Source organism: Muscardinus avellanarius, assembly GCF_963383645.1.
Source record: "Muscardinus avellanarius genome assembly, chromosome: 2".
Lineage (NCBI taxonomy): Eukaryota > Metazoa > Chordata > Mammalia > Rodentia > Gliridae > Muscardinus > Muscardinus avellanarius.
This window is the reverse complement of record NC_137787.1, coordinates 120,451,576-120,467,101: the sequence shown is the minus strand read 5'-3', so window position 1 is coordinate 120,467,101 and position 15,526 is coordinate 120,451,576. Positions and strand designations below refer to the sequence as shown.

The 15,526-nt window shown below is 43.1% G+C and overlaps 1 protein-coding gene across 3 annotated transcripts in view; it reads left to right on the top strand.

The window, feature by feature from the left end:
- The window catches only part of MICU2 (mitochondrial calcium uptake 2), a gene marked incomplete at both ends in the record, with an annotated part of 83,266 nt that extends 74,011 nt beyond the window's left edge, over window positions 1–9,255 (top strand). For all 3 annotated transcript variants that reach the window (XM_080690339.1, XM_080690337.1, XM_080690338.1), the window contains 4 exons: window positions 1,345–1,516; window positions 5,031–5,139; window positions 7,000–7,157; window positions 9,151–9,255. In XM_080690339.1, coding sequence (XP_080546465.1) covers window positions 1,345–1,516; window positions 5,031–5,139; window positions 7,000–7,157; window positions 9,151–9,255 — 544 coding nt within the window. The remainder of the gene's footprint in view (window positions 1–1,344; window positions 1,517–5,030; window positions 5,140–6,999; window positions 7,158–9,150) is intronic.
- Window positions 9,256–15,526: the final 6,271 nt, after the last annotated feature.

The following is a 15,526-nucleotide window of genomic DNA, read 5'->3' as shown; positions in this document are numbered from 1 at the left end:
GCTGAGACAGGAGGATCAAAGTTTCGAGACCAGCCTCAGCAACTTAGTAAGACCCTGTTTCAAAATAAATAAAAATGGGCCTGGAAACCAGGCGTGTTGACACATGCTTGTAATCCCAGTACTTGGGCAGCTGAGACAGGAGGATTGCAGATTCAAAGCCAGTCTTAGCAATTTAGTAAGGCTCTGAGCAACATAGTGAGACCTTGTTTCCAAAAAAGAAATAAAAAATCGTGCTAGGGGTATAGCTTGGAGGTAGAATGCCTCAGATTTCAATCCCCAATACCAAAAAAAAAAAAAAAAAAGTGAGACTGGGGATGTAGCTCAGAAGTAGAAGTCCTCTGGGTTCAATCCTCAGCACCAAAAGAAAACCCAGGTATAATTTGCATAAACAAATCAAGTGTTGTGGATTAAATGACGTGTTTGGTGTGTGTGGGGAGAAGTAATTCCCCCACCACAACCACACAGAAAGAAAAACAGAAAAACCGTGGATTCTTGTCCTAAACTAAGAATAAATATGCATAGCTTGGACAATTGCTGAAGATTTAAAGAAGTTTATTAAAAAGATAGAAATACAGGATATGGTTACACCCCAGTGCCCAAGGAGGGGTATGGGGGGGGCAATTCGAATGAAAATACCATCAAACTCCAGTTTACTAAGTGTATTTATCCCGCCCAAGTCCTCAGCAGGTCCTTTGATCTGTAGATATGCTAGCCCCCTATCTCTAGCCCTATCTCTGCTGTCTCCAGGCGGATTTGCCCAGGATGTGTGAAATTGTTACTCCAGGATCTGGGATTTCCTCCCATCTCTGGCTCCTGCCTTCTTTCCTTTTCTTTAGAAATGTAAATTACAATTCCCTCTTTTCTGCTAGCCCTGGCTTTCTTAGTATAAAAGATATATTTTTAAAATTGGAAATCTTTTCCAATACTGATACATTAATACATTTTAAAACCTCTTCCCAATACTAGTACATCAAGTGTGGAAGTGACACGCTGAAGCAGGCAGGAGATTCAATCAGCTTCTCTACATTCTCTCTCTCCCACAACCCTTTGCCCATACCAGTGCTCACCCTATCAAGAGGCCAAACTACTTGGGAGGCTGAGACAGGAAGATTGCATGTTCCAGGCCAGCCTTGGCAACTGAACAAGACCCTCTTTCAAGATGAAAAATAAAAAGGGCTTGGGGTGCAGCTAGGAAGTAGAATGCCCCTGGGTTCAATCACCAGTACCAAAAAAAATCGTGCCCCCCCACAGTAGGAGGTGATCAGGAAGGTGCTTGCAGCACCATTCACACTCTAAAGGGGGATGCTGCTCATGACTTACGTCAGCTTTGTATTTCACATTTAGATTCATGGAAAATTTGCAGACGGAGATACAAGAAATGGAGTTCCTCCAGTTTTCTAAAGGTTTGAGTTTCATGAGGAAGGAAGACTTTGCAGAATGGCTACTGTTTTTCACTAACACTGAAAATAAAGATATTTACTGGAAAAATGTGAGAGAAAAATTGTCAGCAGGAGAGGTTAGTATCCCCCTTTTTTATGCATGTGATAAAGGTGAAATAAGTTAGACAAGTTTTTTTTTTGTTTTTTTTTTTTTTTTGCAGTACTGGGGATGGAACCCCAGGGGCATTCTACCCCCGAACTACACTCCCAGCCCCATTTTTTATTCTTTATTTTGAAACAGGGTCCCACTGGGTTGCAAAGAGCCTCACTAAGTAGTTCAGGTTGGCCACGAACCGCAATCCTGTCTCAGCCTCCCAAATGCTGGGATTACAAGCGTGCACCACCGTGCCCGGCTTTAAATAAAGAATTTCTAAGTTAACCCAGTTGTGCTAGTGCTGGACATGGCAGTACACACTTCTAACCCCAGTACCTGGGAGGCTGAGACAGGAGAATCACAGGTTCATGACTAGCCTCAGCTACTTAGTGAGGTCCTCAGGAGCTTAGGGAGATCCTGTATACAAATAAAAAATAAAATAGGGCTAGGGTTGTAGCTCAGAGGTAGAATGCCTCTGCATTCAATCCTCAGCACCAATAAATATATAAATATGTATGTGTGTGAAATATATGAAATGATTATCGTGGGGGGTTGTGTGTGTGTGTGTGGTGCTGGGGATGGGACCCAGAGGCTTTCTACCCCCGGGCTACACTCCCAGACCTATTTTCCTTTTTTTTTTCTTTTTTTTTTTTTTTATGTGGTGCTGAGGATGAAATCTAGGGGCCTCCTCCCTCCGGGCTATAGGGCTATACTGCCAGACCTATTTTATATTTTATTTGTAAACAGGGTCTCACTAAGTTGCTGAGAGCCCCACTAAGTAGCCGAGGCTGGTTTCAAACCTGCACAGTCCTCCTGTCTCAGCCTCCTAAGTACTGGGATTACAAGCGTGCGCTACCATGCTCAGCTTAGATGATTTTTTGGTGGTACTGGAGGTGGAACCCAGAGGCTTTCTACCTCCGGGCTATAATCCCAAACCTATTTTATATTTTATTTGAAAACAGGGTCTCACTAAATTGCTGGGGAGCCTCACTAAGTAGCTGAGGCTGGCTTCGAACCTGTGCGATCCTCCTGTCTCAGCCTCCCAAGTGCGGGGATTACAAGCATGCGCCACCATGCCTGGCAGGTGATTTTTATTTTATGTATTACTCAAAAACTATTTTGGAGCAGGCATGTATTTTTATATAACACTTATTTATTTGTTTTTTTATGGTACTAGGTGTGGAACCCAGGGGCATTCTACCTCCGAGCTACACGCCCAGCCCTATTTTTTATTCTTTATTTTGAAACAGGGTCTCACTGAGTAGCTGAGGCTGTCCGTGAACCACGATCCTCCTGTCTCAGTTTCCCAAATGCTGGGATTACAAGCATGTACCACCACACCTGGCTCTTATAACTTTTTAGAAAGCTATATCTTATTGTTTTGTTGTTGTTGTTGTTTTATTATGGATTGACCCCAGGGGCATTCTATCTGTGAGCTACACCCCCAGCCCTTTAACTAAATTGCAGAAGCTAGTCTTAAACCTGTGATCTTTCTGTCTCAGCTTATCAAGTGCTGGATTACAGGCATGTACCACCTCACCTGGCTTAGAAAGCTATTTCTAATTTGAAGGAAAAGGTAAAATAATGGAAGATCCCATCCATAATTAAAATAGAAATATATAAGAATTAGAAATTAACAAAAAATTTAAGAAAACTTCACATCCTTGATATTTATAAAAGAAAAACTTGCTGGAAATGGTGGTGCCCACCTGTATTCCAAGTACTTTAGAGACTGAGACAGGAAGATTTGAGAGTTCAAGGACCGTCTTAGCAACATAGTGAGACTCTTAACAACCTAGCACAACCCTGTTTCAAAATAAAAATTTGAAAATAGGGTTGGGGTGTAGCTTGGAAGTAGAGGCCCCTGGGTTTAATCCCCAGTACCAAAAAAAAAAAAAATGCACACACACACACACGCATGTGCATATGCATGCGTGTGTGTGTGTGTGTGTGTGTGTGTGTGTGTGTGTATAATTTTGAAGGGCTTAAAATGTTTTCATATTTAATATATGAGATCTTGAAAAGCAATATGTTAATCAATGTTAAGTATCTTAGATTTTATTTTTTAGTTAGTCTACACAATTTCATGAACCCTTGCAGAAAATACAAAACTACTGGATCAAAGATTAGAGGCTTTATTTTGCATAGTTAGCACCAGCGTGAGCATGATGCTGCATCAGTTTCCCCGGCCTCCCAAGTCCCAGGAAAATGATCCTGAGAGGCCCAGGTGAGGCTGCCATGTGACAGATTCCTGTCACTGTTGAGGAACCTCATCTTCGTGAATCTGAATGTTTTATAATGGGTGATGAGCAACACTTGTTATCCCAGTACTTAGGTAGCCTGAGACAGGAGGATTGCAGGTTCAAGGCCAGCCTCGGCAATATATTTTTTGTTCTTTTTTGGTGTTTTGTTTTGTTTTGTTTTGTTTGCAGGTCTGGGGATGGAACCTTAGGGGCATTTGACCTCCGAGCTACACCCACTGCCCTATTTTTTATTTTTTACTTTGAAACCAGGTCTCACTGAGTTGCAAGGGCCTTACTGAGTAGCTGAGGCTGTCCGTGAACCGTGATCCTCCAGGTCTCAGCCTCTCGAATGCTGGGATTACAAGCGTGCGCCACCACGCCCGGCTCAGCCTCAGCAATATAATGAGACTCTCAGCAACCTAGCGAGACCCTGCTTCAAAATAAAAAGCTCTTGGAGAGTAGCTCAGAGGTAGAATACCCCTGGGTTCAATCTCCAGTACAAAAAAACAAAAAAAGTCATACTCGGTGCCTGCTGTGAGGCTGTGATGTAGAGAAAGAGCTGCTCACTTACCCATGCTGATGCACACACTGTTAAGAAAGCAAAATGCTGACATGTACAGAAGGAGTGTTCCCACATTGAAACAGGAGCTAGTATGTGTGTACACATGCACTTTTTTTTTTTTTTTTTTTTTTTAGTGCCGTGGATTGAATCCACGGGTATTCTGCCTCCAGGGTACACCTCCTCCAGCCCTTTTTGTTTTTGAAACCGGGTCTCCCAAAATTTCTGAGGCTGGCCATGAACCTGCACTCTTCCTGTCTCAGCCTCCCAAGTACTGGGATTACAGGAATGTGCCACCACGCCAGACTCCATGACCTCATTTTATCTTCCTTGCTTCCTTAGAGGCTCTGTTTCCAGATAGTTGCTTTGAGGGTTAGGGCTTCAAACTGTGAATTAGAAGTGGACGCAATTCAGTACCTCACCCAAGGCCATCCACAGTGTGCACCGCAAGCTCCAGGAGAGCCCAACCACACGGTGTCCATCCACACAGCCACAGACAGTGGCACTGAGGCATTCTCTCTGCTTCTTCTTAAGCTCTAAACTTCTGATTTCAGTATCCTGCATCTTGAAGTTTTAGTATATTTGTTTTGAGTAATCTAAGTTTATAAGCTTTCTGATCAAACACTGACAGTTATATTCATAAGATTATTTAATGTCTATACAGAATTATAATAAAACCTTTTTATTTTTATTAGAGCATTAGTTTGGATGAGTTCAAGTCATTTTGCCATTTTACGACCCACTTGGAAGACTTTGCCATCGCCATGCAAATGTTTAGCTTAGCTCATCGACCTGTCAGACTAGGTAAGATGCAAATCATTTCATTTTGTCATGGTAAACTATTTCACTCTGTTCTTCAACTACATGATAGTTACCAAGGAGCCAGCAATCAGCAAGTAATTGAGTTACTCAAGTGTGTGTGTGTGTGTGTGTGTGTGTGTGTGTGTGTGTGTGTGTGTGTTACTGGGGATTAAACCCAGGGTCATATTACCTCCCGGCAACACCCCCAGCCCTCTTTTATTTCTTGTTTGAAACAGGCTCTCACTAAGCTGCTGCGACTGTCCTCATACCTGTGATCCTCCTGTCTCAGCCTTCCAAGTACTGAGGTTGTAAGCGAGCACCACCAGGCCCAGCTTTTACTTGCTCCATCTTCTGAAAAGGAGAAGGAAAGATGGATGTGATTAAATCACTGATTGAATTAAGATTGCTTATCTTCCACAGGTATTCTCATGATATTTCTTAGTTTTTTGTTTGTTTTGTAGTACTTGGGGTAGGGCCTTCTACCTCTGGAGGTTATACCCCCAGACTTTTTTTTTGGCGGGTCTGGGGGTTAAACCCAGGGGCATTCTACCTCCAAACTATACCTCCAACCCTATTTTTGTTCTTTATTTTGAAACAGGGTCTCACTGAGTTGCAAAGGGTCTCACTAAGAAGCTGAGGCTGTCCGCAAACCCAGATCCTCCTGTCTCAGTCCCCCAAATGCTGGGTTTACAAGTGTGTGCCACCACGTCCAGCTCCTATTTTTTTATTCTTTATTTGAAACAGGGTCTCACTAAGTAGCAGAGGATCTCACTAAATAGCTAAGGCTGGCTGTGAACCTGAAATCCGCCTGTCTCATCCTCCTAAGTACTAGGATTACAAGCATTACAAGCCAACACACACAGCTCTATTTAATTTTTTATTGATACATTATAATCTCACATCATAATGTTCTATTTTATTTTTTATTAGGAAAACAGGTTCTCACGATGTTGTTGAGAGCCTCAGTAGGTTGGTGAGGCTAGCTTCGAACCTGTGATCCTCGTTTCAGACTCCTAAATACTGGGATTACAAGCATATGCCACCACCCCCAGCTTCAGTTAAATTGAATACATTCCTGTTATCTATTTTCATATCTTACTTGTGTGTGTGTGTGTGTGTGTGTGTGTGTGTGTGTGTGCGCGCGTGCGTATGTGTGTGTGGTGGTACTGGGATTCCTGGAAACCCTTCCTCCGGGCTACACTCCCAGTACCTATTTTTATACTTTTTTATTTGGAAACAGGATTTCAGGCCAGCGCGGCTGGCTTCAAACCTGCATGATCCTCCTGTCTCCGCCTCCCAAGCATGCGCCACCACGCCCGGCTTCATGTCTTACTTTTTACTTCCCAGATAATAAAAATCTTTGATCTGCTTCTACTTTTTTTTTTTTTTTTTTGGTACTGGGGATTGAACCCCCAGTACCAAAAACCCTCAGCCCTTTTTATTTTTATTTTGACAAAGGCTTTACCAAATTGCTGAGGAACTTCCTAAATTGTTGAGGCTGGCTTGAACACTGCAATCCTTTTGTCTCAGCCTCTCAAGTACTGGAATTACAGGCTTGCTCCTCTGTGCCCAGTTTTATTTTCATTTTTTATTTTTTATTTTTTCTTTGGTCCTGGAAGTAGAACCCAGGGGAATTCTACCTCTGAGCTATACACCCAGCCCTATTTTATTCTCTGTTTTGAAACAGGGTCTCACTAAGTTGCAAAGGGCATAAGTTGCTGAGGCTGTCCTTGAACCTGTGATCCTCCTGACTCAGCCTACCAAATACTGGGATTACAAGCATGTACCACACAGCTGGCTTAGGTTAATTTTACTTAGACTGTTTGAGAAGTTTGATGAGTGGTTTTGTTTTTTTCATTTTAGCGGAATTTAAGAGAGCCGTAAAAGTAGCAACAGGACAAGAACTCTCAAACAATATTTTGGACACTGTCTTCAAGATCTTTGATTTGGATGGTGACGAATGCCTTAGCCATGGAGAATTTCTTGGAGTGTTGAAAAACAGGATGCATCGAGGTTTATGGGTAACATTTTGAGTTTTTTTTTTTTAATATACATGTTTACCTGTTACTGAGACATTAAACCTAGAAGTTAGGCAGATATTTAGTCATTTTGGAATTTTAACCATTTATAAAACAGTTGTAGACTATAGTTGAAATATCCTTACATAAATATCCTTTTATGTAAAGAAGTATCTTTTATATAAAATGAGATTCAATTTTTTTTTTTTTTTGACAGTGTCTACTATGTTGCTGAGGCTGGTAGTGAAGCTGTGAGCCTCCTATCTCAGCTTCCCAAACACTGGGGTTACAACAAGAGTGTGTCACCATGCATGTCTTTCTTTTCTTTGTTGTTGTTGTTTTTTTTTTTTTTTTTTTTTTTTTTTTTTTCCCCTTCCGTATTGCAGATGGAACCCAGGGGCATTCTACCTCTGAGCTATTTTTTTTTTTCCATCGTTTTGAAACAATGTCTCACTGAGTTGCAAAGGGCCTCACTAACTAGCTGAGGCTGTCCAGGATCCTCCCATTTTAGCCTCCCAAATGCTGGGATTATATTTTTTGTATTTGGAAACAGGGTCTCTTAAGCCAGCACGGCTGGTTTAGAACCTGTGCGATCCTTCTGTCTCCGCCTCCCAGGCATGGGGATTACAAGCGTGCGCCACAACGCCACCTGGCTTTTTCTTTGCTTTTTTATTCGAATCTATTAGGAACCACTGTTCAGAGCCGGGCGTGGTGGCGCACGCTTGTAATCCCAGCATTTGTAAGGCTGAGACAAGAGGATCACTCAGGTTCTAAGCCAGCCTCAACTACTTAGTGAAGCTTTCATCAACTTGGTGAGACCTTGTTTCCAATTAAAATATAAAATAGGTCTGGGAGTGTAGCCTGGAGGTAGAAGGCCCCTGGGTTTTATCCTCAACACCACAAAAAGAAAGAGAGAGGGAGGGGGAGAAGGAAGGAAAGAAGGAAGGAAGGAAGGAAAGAAAGAAAGAAAGAAAGAAAGAAAGAAAGAAAGAAAGAAAGAAAGAAAGAAAGAAAGAAAGACAGACTTCAGAAATCATAGCCTAGAACCTGACTTTGGGCACTGTGTTCAGACACTAGACCCAAAGCCTGGCTCTCCCACTCACTACCTGCTGAATCTTGCATAGCCGTTTGGTTTTATGGGCCTCAGACCTCTCATCTGTGTCATGAGAAAACTAATAGAATCCACCAGAAAGAGTTATTGAGGGAATTAAGTGATTGAGACACATAAAGTAAATGTTAACTCACATGATTCATTCCACTGCACTTACTGGTCTGTAACCATGGGACAAATCAAACTAAGAACCTGTCAAGATCAGCATCTGGTAGAAGCACTCTCCTGTAAGAAATCTGCAAGGGGAAATTCTTTGCGAAGAGGATGTATGAAATAGGGAGAAGTTATGCTGGAGGAGGACAGTAGAGACTGATGCCCATGTTTTTTGTTTTTTTGTGTTTGGTTTTTGCAGTACTGGGAGTGGAATGCCAGGGGCATTCTACTTCCAAGCTATACCTCCAGCCCTATTTTTTATTCTCTGTTTTGAAACAGGGTCTCACTGAGTTGCAAAGGGCCTCATTAAGTAGTAGCTGAGACTATCCTCAGACTGAGATCGTCCTCCTCCTCCCTCCTCCTCCATCTGAATTCCAAAGGGCCTCACTAAGTGGCTAAGGCTGCCGCAAATTGCGATCCTCCTCTCTCAGTCTTCCAAATGCTAGGATTACAAGCATGCGCCACCACGTGCAGTGCTATGATGTCTGTGTTCTTGAAGACAGGACTGTTCGCTTACAACTTAGAAAAGCAAGTTCAGTTTCCTGTAACAAACATAACTTATGGAAAATTAGCAAACATGATTTTCATTAGCAAACATGTTTTATATCTTAATCCACCCTTAGCTTTTTTCTAGAGAAGTGTGGGAAGGAAATGAAGGTTAAAGTCCACATGAAATTATGCTCAGCCTTAAAGAGGGTGACCTTGATTTTTTATTTTACTTTTGATTGACAGGTACCACAGCAACAAAATATACAAGAATACTGGAAATGTGTGAAAAAAGAAAGCATAAAAGGAGTCAAAGAAGTCTGGAAACAAGCTGGGAGAAGCCTTTTTTAAAAAGGTAGTGTGCAGGGTTAGCGCCCCAGGTGTCAGACTTGGGGACTTCCTCCAGTGCTGGCCCTGCTCTTCTTCAGTCTGCATTGAGTTCCTTTGTAATGCACACAGGACAGAAGTGCCTTGCACTTGCTTTCTGACTAAAGATTTCTTGATAAGTTTTCATAAAACAACTTAATAGAATGGGGGGGGGTATTCTTTAACAAGAACAAATATTGGCTCCTATCAGAAGGCCTAGATCCCATTGACGCTCTGCTCTGGGAAGAGGGAAAGTGTAGTCATTCAGGACTCCTTAGACCAAGAGCATGACGTGCATCCTAGAAGGAGAAACAAGTGCTCGAGGAACAAGAACTCAGTTCACAAGGCCAGTATCAACTCCAGAAGCCGCAGTGCTCGCCACAGAGCAAGTTAAGTTAAAAGCTGGCTTCAGACTCCTCTCACCAAACTATAGCCCATAAATTTCTCCTCTGTTTTATTTCAGTTAATATGTATAGCTTATTCAAAACAGCATGTAAATGTATCTTATATGAAAATAGAATAAAATATTTACAAATAGAAAAATACTCAGGTGTTGTTTTTTTTTTAATTTATTTTGTGTGTATGTGGTACTGGGGATGGAACCCAGGGGCATTCTACCTCCAAGCTACATCCCCAGCCCTATTTTTTTATTCCTTATTTTGAAACAGGGTCTCACTGGGCTGCAGAGGGCCTCACTAAGTAGCTGAGGCTGTCCATGAACAGTGATCCTCCTGTCTCAGCCTACCAAATACTGGGATTATAAGCGTGCGCCACCACGCCTGGCCTGGCTTTCTTTATTTTACATGTACTTCTTTGTTTTTGTTTTGTGGTAGTGGGGATTGAATTCAGGAACATTCTGCCACTGAGGTACACCCCCCAGCCCTGTGAAATTGAACCCAGGGGCATTTTACCCTCTGAGATACACCCTCAGCCTATTTTTTTTATTCTTTATTTTGAAAGAGGATCAACTGGGCATGGTGGCTCATGCTTGTAATCCCAGCATTTGTGAGGCAGAGACCAGAGGATCACAATTGCGGACAGCCTAAGCTACTACTTAATGAGGCCCCTTGCAACTCAGTGAGACCCTGTTTCAAAATAAAGAATAAAAAAATAGGGCTGAGTATGTAAGTTGGAGGTAGAATGCCCTTGGGTTCCATCCCCAGTACCAACAAAAAAAATAGAAAGAAACAGGGTCTCAGCCATGCATGGTGTTACACACTTGTAATCTCAGTACTTGGGAGACTGAGTCAGGATGATGTCAGGTTTTTGGCCAGCCTCAGCTAATTAGTGAGGCCCTCTGCAGCTTAGTGACACCCTGTTTCAAAAAAAAAAAAAAGAATAAAAATAGGGCTGGGCGTGTAGCTCAGAGGTAGAATGCCTCTAGGTTCAGAACCACAAAAACAAGAACAAAAAGGAAGAAACAGGGTCTCACTAACTTGCAGAGAGCCCCATTAAGTAGCTGAGGGTGTTAATGTCCTTGAACCTATGAGCCTCCAGTTTCAGCCTCCCAAGTACTAGGATTACAGGCATGTGCAACCTTATGTGGCTAACCTTTTTTTTTTTTTAAATCTGGAAACAGAGTGTTCTAAATTGCTGAGGCTGGCTTCAAACCTGCAGTCCTCCTATCTCAGCCTCGTAAGAACTATGCTATTGCCGGGTGTGGTGGCGCACGCTTGTAATCCCTGCCCTTGGGAGGCTGAGACAGGAGGATCGCACGGGTTCGAAGCCAGCCTCAGCTACTTAGTGAGGCTTTCTGCAACTTAGTGAGACCCTGTTTCCAAATAAAATATAAAAAAGGTCTGGGAGTATAGCCCGGAGGTAAAAAGCCTCTGGGTTCCACCCCCCAGTACCACCAAAAAAAAAAAAAAAAGAACTGTGCCATAGTGGCATGTGCCACTATGCCTGGCTTGTATTTATTAAAAGTACATTTTTCAAGCTGGGTGTGGTGGCACACACTTGTAATCCCAGTATTCAGAGGCTGAGACAGGAGGATCACAGTTCACGGACAGCCTCAGCTACTTAGTGAGGCCCTCCAGAACTCAGTGAGACCCTGTTTCAAAATAAAGAATTAAAAATAGGGCAGGGGGGCCGGGCGTGGTGGCGCACGCTTGTAATCCCCGCGCTTGGGAGGCAGAGACAGGAGGATCGCGCAGGTTCGAAGCCAGCCGCGCGCGCTGGCCTAGGAGACCTTGTTTCCAAATAAAAATGTAAAAATAGGTCTGGGAGTGTAGCCCGGAGGTAGAAGGGCTTCCAGGAACCCCAGTACCACCAAAAAAAATAAAAAATAAAAAATAAAAATAAATAAAAATAAAATAAAAATAGGGCAGGGGGTGTAGCTTGGGGGTCAAATGCCCCTGGGTTCCATCCCTAGATCCAGGGAAAAAAAAGCCAGGTACAGTGGCACACATCTTTAATCCCAGTACTTGGGAAGCTGAGACAGGAGGATCACAGGTTCAAAAACAGCCCTAAAATCTTAGCGAAGCCCTTCACAACTTAGACCCTGTTTCTAAATAAATAAAATCAGGCTGGGGTTCATCTCAGAGGTAGAATGCCCCTGAGTTCCATCCCCAGTGCCAATAAATAAAATAAATGAACAAAATAGAGCTGGGGTGTAGCTCAAAGGTAGATGCCCCTGGTTCAATCCCCAGCACCACACAAATAAAGATTATACTATGCAAAATTAAGTCACAAGACTAATATTGTATGATTCCATTTATGTGGGTACCCAGAAGATCAAATTTAAAGCTGGCCGTGGTGCCACACTCTTGTAATCCCAGCATTCAGGAGGCTGAGATGGGAGAATCGCAGTTTGCGGACAGCCTCAGCTACTTAGTGAGGCCCTCTGCAACTCAGTGAGACTGTTTCAAAATAAAGAATAAAAAATAGGTCTGGAGGTGTAGCTTGGAGGAAAAAAAAAAAGGAGGTAAATTCAAAAGAAGAAGCATAAGATTAGATGTTACTAGGTGCTAGAGTTTAAGGTTGGGAAAAATAAGGCCTAATTGCTTAATGCTTATGGAATTTTGGTTTGGATGGATGAAAATAATAGGAAATGGGTTTTGATGATGGTTGCACAGGACCAGGTATGGTAGCGCCACACCTGTGATCCTAGTACTCCAGAGGCTGAGATAGAAGGATAGTAAGGTCAGGACCAGCATTGAGCCAGGCACTGTGACCCACACTTGTAATCCCAGTACTTAGGAGGCTGAGACAGGACGATCACAGGTTTGAGGATAGCTTCAACAAGAAGTGAGACTTATCAATCTAATGAGAGCCTGTTTCAAAATAAAAATAGGGCTGGGGGTTTAGGATGGAGGTAAAATGTCCCTGTGCTCAATCCCCAGTACCATACATAAACACACACACACAAAAAGACCAGCCTCAGCAATTTAGTGAAACCCTGTTTCAAAATTTTAAAAAGGGAACTGGACAAGATGGAACATGCTTATAATGCCAGTGCTTGAGAAGCTGAGACAGGAGGATCTTAAGGTTCCACAGGGCCAGCCTCAGTAAATAGTGAGACTCACATCTACCTAGCAAGACCCTGTTCCAAAATTAAAATAAAATTGGGTGGGGGTCTACCTTGGAGGTAGATGCCCCTGGGTTTAACCCCCAGTATCACCACCATAAAAAAAAAAAAAAAGATAATGGGCCAGGCGTGGTGGCCATACACTTGTAATCCCTGCATTTGGGAGGCGGAGACCAGAGGATCTCCGCAATTGGCGGACAGCCTCAGCTACTTAGCAAGTCCCTTCGCAACTCAGTGAGACCCTGTTTCAAAAAATAAAGAATAAGCCAGGCGTGGTGGCACACGCTTGTAATCCCCGCCCTTGGGAAGCTGAGACAGGAGGATCACGCAGGTTCGAAGCCAGCCATGCTGGCTTAGGAGACCCTGTTTCCAAAAATAAAAAAGTATAAAATAGGTCTGGGAGTGTGGCCCAGAGGCAGAAGGGCTTCCAGGAACCCCAGTACCACCAAAAAAAAAAAAAAAAAAAAAAGGAAAACCAGGGCTGGGGGTATTGCTCGAAGGTAGAATGTCCCTTGGTTCCATCCCTGGTACCACTATATATATTATGGTTGCACAGTTGTGAATATAATTCTATTCCACTGAATAGAATTTGTGTGTGTGGTACTAGGGATAGAACCTAGGGGAGTTTTACCTCCAAGCTTCATCCCCAGCCCTAGTTTTTATTCTTTGTTTTGAAACAGGGTCTCACAAGTTACAGAGGGTGTCATTGAGTTGCTGAGGCTGGCCATGAACCGTGATCCTCCTTTTTCAGCCTTCCAAGTGTAAGATTGATGAGCGTGTGTGTCCCCCAGTCGCATAGAGACACGCGGAGAATCCATAGCAGATATATGAATGCCTTTATTTGTGGGAGATCGGCCTCCAGCCCCCGCGTGGCCGCGGGGGCTGGTGGCAGGGGAGAGCGTGCGTCCCTCCCTCTCGGGCTCCTCTCTGAACTCTGCATACTCTTCTTCCGGACCCGGACCCGGGAGGCCTGGTTCCCTCCCGGAATCGCAGAGCTCCACCTCCTAGCTTCCGGCCCTGCCCCCTGTGGGGCAGGGGCGACTCAGACCTTACACCAAGTACTGGGATTGCAAGTGTGTACTACCACACTTGGCTGAGTACTCTTTTTTTTTTTTTTTTTTTTTTTTGCTTTACTGGGAATGGACCAGAGACATCCTACCTCCGAGCTACACCCCCAGCCCTATTTTTTTTTTTTTATTTCTTATTTTTTGAAACAGGGTCTCACTGAGTTACAATGGGCCTCACTAAGTAGTTGAGGCTGTCCGCAAACGGCGATCCTCCTGTCGCAGCCTCCCAAATGCTGGGATTACAGGTGTGCGCCACCACGCCCGGCTTGATGCATGCTTTTAATCCTAGTATTTAGGATGCTCATATAGGAGAATTTCAACAATTTAGTGAGACATTGTTTCAACATAAAAAAATTGGATTGAGGGTGTAGCACAGAGATAGAATGTCCCTCTGTTCAATCTCCAGTACCACAAAAAACAATAACCTTCCTTTTTTTTAAAGATTACACAAAGCACTAACATAAATAAATTTTAAAAGTTTTTAGTAAAATAACAATCAGTATGTATATGTTCAGGTACCACTATACCAGAAAAGTCCTTCAAGATAAATTTCTATATATTTCTCTGTGTGAGAGGAGGAGGGAGGAACGCCTTGCTAAATTGCTGATGCTGTCTTCAAACTTGCAATTCTCTTATCTTGACCTCCCTCCCAAGTACTGAGATTGTGCCACCAACTCAGCTCTATTTTTTTTTTTTTCAGTACTAAGGATTGAACCCAGGTTCCATCTACCTTCAAGCTACACCTCCAGTCCTATTTTTTTTTTTTTTTTCAGGTCTGGGGATGGAATCCAGGGGCATTCGGCCTCCGAGCTACACCTCCTGCCCTATTTTTTTTTTTTTTAATCTTTATTTTGAACAGGGTCTCACTAAGTTGTGGAGGGCCTCACTATGTAACTAAGGCTATCCGCGAACTACGATCTTAGAGTCTCAGCCTCCCTAATGCTGGGATTACAAGTGTGTGCCACCATGCCCAACTCCCCCAGCCCTGTTTCTTTATTCTTTATTTTTAAACAGGGCCTCACTAAGTAGCTAAGGCTGGCTGTAAATCTAGGATGCTCCTGTCTCAGCTTCCCAGTACTGGAATTAAAAGCATGTGCTACCATGCCCAGCTTCTTTTCCTTTTTTTTTTTTTTTTTTCCCTAAAGTGGGGTTTGAGTCCAGGAACATTCTACCTCCAAGTCATACCTCCAGCCCTATTTTTGTTCTTTATTTTAATACAGAGTCTTGCTAAATTGCCAAAGGCCTAAGTAGCTGAGACTAGCCTCAAACCTGCAATCCTTCTGTCAAGTACTGGATTGCATTTATGCACCACCACGTCCACCTTCTATTGTTTATTTTGATATACAGTTCAAGTTGATGAGGATCTAACTTGCTGAGGCTGGCCTTGAACCTGCGATGCTCTAGTCTCAGCCTCCCAAATACTGAGATTACAAACATGTACCATATGCCCAGCTAATTCTAATACATTTCTAAAACACCCTTAGGGTCAGTGCCATCTAGAATATATAACAAAAATAACAATAAATGAGGAACTCAGCCAGGCGTGGTGGCGCACATTTGTAATCCCTGCGCTTGGGAGGCAGAGACAGGAGGATCACACAGGTTCGAAGGCAGCCTTGCTGGCTTAAGAGACCCTGTTTCCAAATAAAAATATAAAAAATAA